Source organism: Thalia democratica, chromosome 2 (assembly GCF_965202585.1).
Source record: "Thalia democratica chromosome 2, ktThaDemo2.hap1.1, whole genome shotgun sequence".
In the NCBI taxonomy this organism is placed as follows: Eukaryota; Metazoa; Chordata; class Thaliacea; order Salpida; family Salpidae; genus Thalia; species Thalia democratica.
Window position 1 is genome coordinate 43440350 of NC_139166.1, and position 11237 is coordinate 43451586.

At 25.7% G+C, this 11237-nt stretch overlaps 1 protein-coding gene across 1 annotated transcript; it reads left to right on the forward strand.

The window, feature by feature from the left end:
• Nucleotides 1-44: 44 nt before the first annotated feature.
• Nucleotides 45-7751, forward strand: LOC145829794 (co-chaperone protein HGH1 homolog). Its single transcript, XM_082937661.1, has 7 exons — nucleotides 45-258; nucleotides 1361-1531; nucleotides 2525-2680; nucleotides 2901-3029; nucleotides 3585-3793; nucleotides 5732-5869; nucleotides 7417-7751. The coding sequence occupies exons 1-7, from the start codon at nucleotides 60-62 to the stop codon at nucleotides 7504-7506; spliced, it is 1092 nt and encodes a 363-aa protein (XP_082793787.1). The 5' UTR covers nucleotides 45-59; the 3' UTR covers nucleotides 7507-7751.
• The last annotated feature ends 3486 nt before the right edge of the window (nucleotides 7752-11237 follow it).

The window sequence follows — 11237 nt, forward strand, 5'->3', positions numbered from 1 at the left end:
TTTTCATAAAAAGTTAATTTCAATTTGTATTTACTCGCAGCTAATATTTTAAACGTAAAATGTCGGCAAACGAAATCAGCGAGCTCGTTAACTTTATGCACCAAGATCAGAACGACATGATGCGTTTGAATGCAGTCAATGTTGTCGCTGAACTCACTGCTTCAAATGACGGATTCAAACTAGTGACTGCTGAAAATGACGAAAGAATAATCGATTCTGTTGTTAGGTCTTTGAAGGATAGCTACGACGTTGTTGCAGGTTAAATGGTTGAAATAGTTTTGGTATGGTTGCTAGTAAGTTAAGTTCTTAGTAAGAGAAACTGAAGTAGTTTTTGTGAGAACTTGTGTAAAATTTTTTTATGACTAAAATAACTCAATAGTAAAAAATAAAAAGAAGTTTAATTGAAAATTTAAAGAAAGTTTTGTTGTTCTAAGTAATTGATAAATAATGTTAAATATAGTTACACAGTTTCGAATCTAAATCTGCATAGATTTAATTACTTAAGATATTTCATGTAAGCTAATTTTTAATCTAGCCAACATTCATTACTGTTTATAAGGATCTTTACTTAAGGGAATGTTTTTAGAAGTATCTTCAGGTAACAATAGTTTAGATTTGCCTTCATAAGTTTTTTTTTATTTTATTGCGTGATTTTAAAGAACTGTAATCTTTGTTTTATAAGTTCTGCCTCTTAGAAATGAAACATCTTGAAAATTTTTGTTACTGTTGCACTTCATTTATATTTTTTGTAAATCTCGAACAGGTTTATAATTTTAATCTGTTTAAAAAGCAATAAGTCTTTCTTTCTCAGAACGATATATTTCACATATAAACTTAAGCAAGATCTTTTTGTTTTTTCAAAGTTCTGTAGAGTTGTTTTGTTATTAGTGGTGAAAGTATTAGAACTATTAGATAACTTAAAGCTAATTACTTAGCATTAGTTTTTTTTGTTATTTTATGAAATACTTCTTAATAAAATTTTTAAATACTTAAGTGTTGCAGCATAAATTTGTATAAACATATAGTCTTGTGAAAATAAAGTAAAAATAATTATAATTTTAATGACAAACCAAATTGTTTTATACTAGACGGTTGACTATGTTCTTAGTTCAGAAATTTAGTCCAAAATTCAGGTGAAACTTTGTAGACAATTAATAATTTTATGTAATTGTATACATAGTAAGACTAAATTTATTTTCAAATTTCATTTTATATGTTATGTAACAGCTGATAAATATTTTTTTTGATTATCTGTAAATGAAAAAAAGTTTCTTAAATAACCATGACGTTTTTATTAAAAAAAAATGTTTCACTTATATACAGCAAGTAGTTAATAACTTATATAATATTTTTTAATCAGGCAAAGCATATACAGTTTTGGTGAACTGTGTTGCAAAAAGTGACACATTTGCGACTAGAATGATAAAAAAATACGAATTAGTGCCTATCATAGTCAATCATGTGCTGGACAAGGAGTGTATAAACTGTGACAAGGCTTGCATGCTGCTGTGCAACATGACGAGACAACCAGGTATATACCGTGCTTTCTAGCATATTTCTTTATTTTAAATATGTTTATGAAAACTGTAGTAAAATTGTTTTTGTTGTATTGTATATTATAAGTTTAAAAAGGTATTTTTTGCTCAATGAAAAAATAGGACAAATTAGAGAAATCGATGTTTTTCACTTTCGCTTCTACCATTCCATAATAAATGTTTTATTTTTGTGAAACTTACTTAATAAAATAAAAAGACGAAGTAAGGCAAACTAGGTTAAAGTAGCTCTACGATATAAACTGAATCAACATAAACATACACACTAGAAAAACAGTAGATACAAACAAAAATGTTAAATATTAAAAATTCTACAATATCTAGTTATTTTCTCAACAAACAGAAAATAATTAAAGAGTGTTGGATACAAACTTACTTATGAAAAATAAACTCACTACATAGACTTTCTTTAATAGACAGAAATAAGAGATACTTGGAAATCAATAATCAAATTTAAACAGAAATGTTAAATAAGTAATATATCGGGGAAAAAAATGGTGCATGACATCTGACAATTAAAATTCTAATAACTTTTATTTTTTTTTTGTTATATCTTTTGATAAACATTTTTCAAACTATTTTAATTTTATTAATTAGACTTACATGATTGTTTAATTTTTTTTAAAAGTTTAGGTAATTTTTGAGGTGTGGCCCTTAAGAATATTTTCTAATAATTTAAATTGTCAGAAATTGAATAGTCATGTAACCATAAAAACAACAAAGTGAAAACTAATTGTGAAATAATTTAGCTTAAAAATTGGTCTTTATTTGGTCATAAGAATATTTTCACATTTTTTTAAGATATAATCCGTTTTGTGAAAAGTTTTTAAATATATGTCCGAAAAAAACAAAGACTGATTTTCTCGGAATTGAAAATTAAAGTACTATAAATATATATCTTTATACAATTTTATACAAGTTTACCTCAAATTTTCAGGAATTGTTTCTTACAAAATGTTATACTTTTACAGGTGCTGCAGCTTCAGTTTTTTCAGATATGCTTGATTTTGATGAAGAATGTTTTCAAAAGCTACTGAATGCTTTTTGTACTGCAGATTACAATGTACACAAGTGTACTCTCAACTACCTTGCTGCTTTTATTTCAAACCTGTTGCAACTTTCAAAAGGTTTTACTGCTTTCAAAAGCTTTAGATTTGTAAAGCAATTTGAATTAGTTTAAAAACAACTATTATATATTGTTCATATTATAAAAATTTAAACTAACACTTTTAAAAGTTTAAGAACTAATACTTTATTTTACTTAAGAAATATACCATATAGGTTTTACTTCAATAAAAAAAAGCAACAAAATTTTATATACTCTTTACCGTACGTAATTTTTAACAGCTCGAAAAATGATTCTGGACCAAAACAAATCTTACTTGAAAAAGTTAGTGGTGTTTCTCAGTCCTGAATATGATCAAATGAGAAGGGGAGGTGTTGCTATGCTTCTTAAAAACTCCTGCTTTCATTACGGTAATTTTGTTAGAAAATAAATCATTAATGTGTAGTATATTTAAAAAAAAATCTTTATAGAACTAGTTCTAACTTTTGTACTAAACACAAGCAATAAATAAAATTCATCAACTTTTACTGGTTAACTCATTTTGAACTAAATAAAAAAACAAAATTATTAAATATAACTTAGTTTTAAGAAAATATTTTGTAATTAATTATATCAAATTCAAACCACAATATTTAGTTTATTGTAAATTTCTCTGTATGTAAGCTAAAGCCTAAATTGTTTATACTATCACTTACTTTGTCATTTAAGTTTTTGATTGTTTTCCAAATCATTAGAAATTTTATCTCTTATGTCAACAGGTATTAAAGTGAGATTGAGCATAAGATTCAAACAATAGTAATCTAAGAGTACAATAAACGCTTGTGTTTACATACTAACTTATAGAAATAAATAAATGTGTTGTCAGTTGTTTTTTTTTGACTCAAGTGAAGAAAAAAGTAGCTAGGAATTTTGTTTTTAAAACCTTTTACTACATCTGTATAGTTATTCTATGAACTCGCACGCAGGTAACGATGCGCACAAATGGCTGCTAGCAGATGAGAGTGATGGTGGTGTCGGACTTATCACTCATTTGTTACTTCCGCTAGCTGGCAGTGATGAGTTCTCTGATGAGGAAATGGAAAAACTTCCTATCGACTTGCAGTATTTAGATGAGGACAAAAAACGTGAATCAGACCCTGATATAAGAAAAATTTTAGTTGAGTGTGTAACAATGGTTAGTTAAAAACATAAAAACTATTTATAGTTGTAGTGAACCGGTCAACCAAGGTTGTTACTTATGTTTACGCGGACCTGGCAATTAACTGACTTAACGCGCTTATAACAATATCGGTGACGGTTACTTAAGCTAATGTTTAAATAACTTAGCTAAGTCGATTTATCAAACGCAACTTTAACTTATACTATCATTAAATTAAATAAACTTAGCCTATTTAAGTAGTAAGATTGTTAGAATTCCTAAACTACTTATATAGAAATCGAGTCTCAGAAACAAAATTTACAAATAAAAGTAAGACAAAACAAAATACAACAAACTGCTAAAAGAAACACCAAATAAACTACTTTGGCTCAAAACCCAAAGTGAAAAACATCATTCTTTATAAACAAATTGGCCGTTAGTGCCAAGCTACAATAACTCAAAACGTAAGCGACTAAAGAGCTCAGCAACTAACCAACCATCTCTCCCGCTTTCGAGCGTAGCTCAAAATTTAAAGTAATTTTGAGGGAAAAGAAAGAAAGAAAGCCATTTTCGACTGCGAAAGTGCCAATAGAATTACAATAGTACCAATATTCCCAATATTTATTTTTATATTAGATGAAAAGTATGTTGGAATAATTGATCTTCTCTTGATATACTAAATAGTTATATTCTTGCATTTAGCTACAATTTTAAATAACAAAGCCTAAATAAAAAAATATACAGTACAGGGTTACCACTAAACCTAGAATCCTAGAAAAACCTGGAGTTTAACAATTTAGGCTAAAATCTCGGAAAAACCTGAATTTGAAAAAAATTGAATAAAACCTGAAATTTAAAACAATTTTTACATGTTAAGTAGTAAAATTTAGATATGACACAAAAGATCTATCTTAAAGATAACAATTTTTTGTCATCATCAAAACTTTTTGATTAAAAAACACATTTAAAGTAGCTAAACACATTCTTTTCAATGTTGCTGTACTACTAACAAAGTTTTTTACCTTAAACTTAACTTTAAACTTCAAATAAACCCAAAAACGTGTACTTTCTAAAATCTGATTTTTTTTTCTTAAGAACTAGTGGCCACCCTGACAGTAGCTGCTAAAACTTTTATTAAAGTAGCTTTACTTTTTTTAAAATTAATATTTATTTTGTTAATGTTTATTATATTAACTTTTTCTAACTTTTTGAACATGAGGTTTTTTTTTCTCGTCTGTCCTATCTAAGTGGCTCAGGTTTTTATGCCTGAGTCCAACATTGCACAATAAATAATATAATAATAATATTATTTTTGTTATTCTAAAACGTTTTCAGAGAAAATATTCACGCAACATAAGTATAAAAACATTTATTTAAACTACATCAAAAGCTTTTTTTTTGATAAAACATTTTAGAAAATTTAAAACCTTAAATTCTGATATTTAATGTTTTATTTTTCAAAAAAAAAAATTGTTTGACATAATACTATATTCAGATTTAATTGTTTGTTAACTTCTATTAATAATAAATTAATACAACAAACGTGAAAAACCTTATAGATTTAGTTTTACATCTTATTTTCTGTGGACTACAAATATTTTCGTTCTCGTACGTTCAAAAGCTTTACCTGGAAGAGATAAAATTATTATTGTTTATAACGTTAAAATTTGGTTTACAATTCTCAATGCTTAAAAAACAATTCAGAGTTTATTATTTTTAGAAACTTAGCTAACTAACTAAATATTGTTTTCAATTTATCTGCTAAGTAATAATGCTTGTAAATTTTTTATCAACTATCCTTTTGCATTAAACTCTCCATTTATCTTGAAGACATTCATTGGTTGTTCAAAATTCAAACTCGATCGTAAGTTTGTTATTTTTCACAATGAAGTATAGTTATTATAAATTCATATCATATTAAAGTCTAATATATTTTATAAAATAGAATTGTGATATAAAGTTTCAATTCAACAGTTGTGTACTGAAAAGGCTGGACGTGAGCTAATGAGGCAGCAAAATGTCCATCTTATTATTGATAATTTGATAAACTGGGAGAAAAGTTGCAGTGAAGGATGTTATCAAGTTGTTAAAGAAGCAGAAAATTGTCTTGAGGTTAGTTTATAATTGACAATATATTTATTTATACTTTTCTCTACTAAACAAAGTCTATACCATAAAAAATCTTTTTTATAAATCAATCGAGCATTACTAATAACTAAAAAAATAATTTAAAAAGTATCTTATTTAAAGTGAATGTTAAAAGAACTAAAAGGCTAACACTATATTTTAAAATTTTATAACTTAATAAATTAAAATTGTGGTCAAAAAGATAATTTGATTAGTTTAATTTAAATATGTATAGCTTTAGCTATAGAAAATGCTTAAGTTTGTTTTAATTTAACATCATAAATTACATAACTGACAAAATTTGTTTAAATAAATAAATTTTGAAATTCATAAATACTCTTTTTACTCAATTAAAAAACTAGCTTCAAAAAAGCCATAAAAGCTTTTATTAAATTGTATTATTTCGTATTAAAAAAATCAAAAATATATGTTCACTTCAATTATGTTTAAACAAATTCGATTTTTTCAGTATGTATAGTTTTAGCTAACTTTTTTCTGATTAAGTATTTTTTAAATAAAACTTTTTTAATATTTAATAGTTTTCAGGGTTCGTGCGCGTCAGGCTAAATCAGTTTTTTTTTTAATTTGAAAATTGTCCGGCTAAATCAGTTTTTTTATTTAAAAATTTGAGAATCTCAGTTTTTCTCAGTTCAAATGCTAGAAAATGTTTGATTACAAAAAATTGAGAAAACTTTTTAAGATCAAATTGAGATGTGAATTTATTTCTAAATAAAGATTTAGTTATTAAAGACAAAATCAGTCAGTATTTGTAAAAATAAATGCTTAAAACCTTTTGTTGAATCTCTAAAAAATTTATCAGAATCTTTCTTATTTTGTTTTGAGTAGATTATACACGTCATAGTTAAGAAAATTCATAAAAAAAATACAGTTTTAACATTACAGTTTAGTTCAACAACTTAGTTATGCTGTTTGTTTGATCTGTTTACATCAGCTATGTTTTTCAGAGCTTAGTGGGTTGCACTGTTCTAATTTCTAATTTAAAGGCTTTATACCAAATACCTTTTAGATTAAAACTCTTAGCAGTTTATTCATATATTTTACTATTTGTTTAAAATTATTAAAGATATTCACAACACTAAAACTTGGCTTTAATATATAAGTACCAAGTTTTGTAGGAGTATAGATTTTAGGTACAATTCACTTTTCTTTACATAAAACAAAACATTAAAGGTTTTTTTTTTTAATTTAAGTGTAAGTAAATCACCTTTTTCACAATTTAGTCTTATTTTATTAAGTTGTAACTAAGCTATGAGTTGCTTTTTGCAGATTTTTAAAGCTCAAAATATTTTTGAGATAAAGCTGGTTGAAGCCGGAGACTACAATAGTACTAATCAAGACCCTCAAATACCTAAATTAACTTCTAAAGGGAATTTTCCTTACGTTGAAAAAATGTCAGGCTAAATTGGCCTTAGTCAGGCTAAATAAAAAAAAAATTGTCGCACGAACCCTGAAGTTTTTAACTAATTGTGCTTATTTTAAAAGTGCATAATTTATATATATATGATACACAGATTCTAGTGTCACAAGAAACAGATGGCATAGATAACTTGATGGAACTAGAAACAGATAAAAATAAAAGCAGTGAGGATAAAACTGAATAGAATAATGTAGTTGTTAGGAAATTAAAAAAAAAAATATTATCAAGTAAAAAGTGTATTGATTAAATTTTTATACAAAACTTATAAGCGAGTGTGTTTTTCTGAGATGTGTTTTTAAGTTTGACTTTATAGAAAAGTTAACTGCTCTCGACTAAATATTTTAAAGATATTTTAGCTTTTAAACAGCATTTTTTTAAAAAATTTAGAAAATTACTTTTTTACATGTCTAGAGTTGTTTTATCAACTCGTGTAAAATAATGTTCTGATGTAAATTTAAATATAAATATAAATTGATACTGATTAAACTAAATGTTTTAATATAAAAAAATGATTAATACATTTTCACAAGTAAGGCTTCAGTTTATTATATTTTTATAATAGTTCTTATTTTAATTTATATTAAAACATTTAGTACATTTAAAACAAAAAAATTTACATCTAGGAAATAACTATTCAAAACATACATTTAAGTGCTTGTTAATAAAAGATCCTAATGAAACAAGTTCACTGGAATATATAATAAAAACAAATTATACAGTACTTCTTTCATTCATAAACCAGTTGAAGTGTGTTAATCCGTTAATACTCGAAAAACATATGTCGGTATAATAAAAGAAGTACTGTATAGTTTGTTTTTATTGTATATTCCAGAGAACTTGTTTCACTAGGATCTCATATTAACCAACACTTAAATTTATATTTTGAATAGTTATTTCTTAGATGTAAGTTTTAAGACACTGAAGAATAACTTTATTATCATAACCTATTTACTTAATATAGTTGTATACAGCATTTTTAACTAAGTTAGAGCTAGTGATTTTTAATATATATTCGTGAAGGGACATGGTTAAAAAAAAATAATTTTATCCTGAACTATTAATGATCTAATGGTTGCTTTTTAACAAGTTTACTCATTATAATTGTTTAGAAATTTTTTGTTTTAGTTTATTTAGTTTGTAGAAAACGTATAAGTCAGATTTTTTTTGATGATGACAATTTAGCCTACTTTTAGTCAGAACTTAATGCTACATTTCCGATCTCTCATATGAAATTATTAGTCTTGTCCTCTGAGTTAATACTCGAATAAAAATGTTTACAGTTTTGTCCTCTTAGTTTATAAACTACTGTTAAGAATGTGCTTAACGAACAGTGTGCACTACTAACTAAAATTAGTTTCAGAAATTAGATTAGCAGTTAATGTAATATTATATACTATACTAAAATGAACAGTTTTAACGAAAAAATGAATAGTTTGTAAAAAACTAATTTTATATAAACTTACAAATCAAATTTAATTGTTAAATCAATAAAATACCCTAGCATCGCAAAGTGGTCAATTAATTTTTACTTTCTCAACTTTGCAGCTCTCGCACTTTATTACATTCAAGAATAAACTGAAAAGTTAACTTTATTAAATGCTGAAAAAATTAAGTTTAGATAGCTTAAATAGAAATGTTTAAACTAATTTAGTTTTGTTTATAAAGTTGCTTCAGTTTTTATAAAGTTAAAAAAAAATACTTGGAAAAATCCTTGATACTTATTTCAATATTCATTCAATACGCTATTTACGACAATCAGGTTTAACGACAGCTGTTGTAACTACAACTATTTTTCGGAACTAAAATTATTATAAATATACTTGCAGTAGTGAACAACAAACAAAATTTAACATGGTACACTAATTAGATAATGTTAAAAGATTCATTGTCTTTTTAAACCAGACTATTACTGTTTTCTCAAAAAATCTAACTTTCAAATTTTTCTAGGATTTATTTTTTTACTAACTTTCGTATCATAAGAGTAAGGTGGCTTTTACAGTTTACTATCATTTCTAACTCGCTATCATTTCTAACCCGATCACTTCTAACCCGATAACTTCTAACCCGATCACTTCCAATCCGATCATTTCTAACCCGATCACTTATAACCCGATCATTTCTAACAAGATCACTTCTAGCCCGATCATTTCTAACCCGATATAACCCAATCATTTCTTACTCGAGCATATCTAATCCGACAATTATTAACCCGATCTGTATTAATATGTTTGTTTATTATTGTTCTAAAATAAAGGTTTGTTTTAAAAACAAAATAATCTCAACAAAGTTGCTTATTTAATGGAATTTAGTTTGTTTTGTTTAAAATAAAACTTAATTTTCTTATAGCTTTTGTTAAAATTTGGTTTTTGATGTTTATTGCTATTGAAAATTTGATATCCTATGCTAGACCCAGGCATCAAATCTGGGCTACTTAAACTGAATGACACTTAACAAAGAGACGAAAATTTATATATTTAAAATCAAAAACTACAGTTATATCTAATATTTATAGGTTAACGGCAAAAGAAATCAACACTTTAGTATAATACTAATTGTCTTACATATGATTTGAAAGAGAAGAGTTTTAACAAATTTAGTTTTAACTCCCTAATAAGCCAGTTTAATATCAGTTCTTTCATCGATAAGTGAGTTCCAATAAAACCAAACACAGCTGCACAATCTTTCAAGTTATAATTAACTTCCGATTTCTTTTCAATAGAAGACCTTCTCTTAAAAATTCAGCAACACATATTGAGACGATTTATTAAATTATTTCAATGATTTTAGTGCAGCAATCAGCAAAATAGTCTGAATTGCGCACTTCTTCGTTAAAATAAGGTTCATGGTTATTTTTGTAAAATTCATTTAGAAAGTACTAGAATGTCAGAATTCAAACAAACTACACAAGTTCATGAATTAAACTTTTTCTTTTTCAAAAATCAGCCGGATATACACATCCTGACTTTTAGAGTTAGGTTCTGTACATTTGTGCAACCGTTTGGTATTTCATTGTTTGTTATCAATTATTTTTGTTGCTTTGCCAAAGCATAATCGATACAATTAAAATAAACATTATTGGAATTAAGGTACAGACAAAAATATCAAACATTTTAGTACCTTGACTAACAACTAAATTTAAAGTCTAAAACACATTAATAACACAGGTCAAACAAATATCTATTGAAAATGTTGAAAAACGGCTTATTATTTCTAGAGGAAAGGCGCTGCTAATAAAATAAAACTATAGAATGAACCAAATTCTACATTAAAATCAATAGTTTATAAATTTAAAAACTTGTTAAATTACTGATAGTTTCTACTATAAAGTATTTTATCTTAATCAAGTAAACTTAAATCAAAGATGTTCAATTTTTTTGCAAAAATTTGTTTTTTTTTGAAAGCTAATTTCTCATTTAAACTGAAAAATAGCTATGACTGCATGAATTTTTCGATTTATTATCGTGGTAGTTAATTATTTTAATAAGGTTGTAAATAAATTGATTGTAAATAAATTGTAGACAACTAGTTTTTAAAAGCATTAGGAAAAGTATAAGTCTTTTAAACTCTAAAGATTAAATATTAAGTTTTGGTAGTCGTCAATAAAAGAAATATAATGAGTGTTGCAGTCGTTAAAGACTACCCCGTACTTCTCTTTGAAAAGATTTTATTTGGTTAATATATGTTTTTCAAGTAAGGAGACCAGATTGGCAAGTTGCACTCAAATTTAGGGCAAGTTTATATGAAATAAAACTTTTTAACAATATTAATATCAGTATATATGAAACTAAAAATATTACAGTTAATAAAATTCAGTAATCGTAATTAATGTGGTGGTTACATTTAAAATTATCATTATTAATTTCTAAGTTCTTAAAACGAAAGTGTATACTGTTTAATAAGTCAAAGGTAGAGGTA

Bases quoted from the DNA above. Each gene is read 5' to 3' on its own strand.
- LOC145829794 (XM_082937661.1), top strand. From the start codon at position 60: ATGTCGGCAAACGAAATCAGCGAGCTCGTTAACTTTATGCACCAAGAT. The intron at 1,532-2,524 runs GTATATACCGTG...ATACTTTTACAG, and splicing joins CAACATGACGAGACAACCAG to GTGCTGCAGCTTCAGTTTTT. The intron at 2,681-2,900 runs GTTTTACTGCTT...AATTTTTAACAG, and splicing joins CCTGTTGCAACTTTCAAAAG to CTCGAAAAATGATTCTGGAC.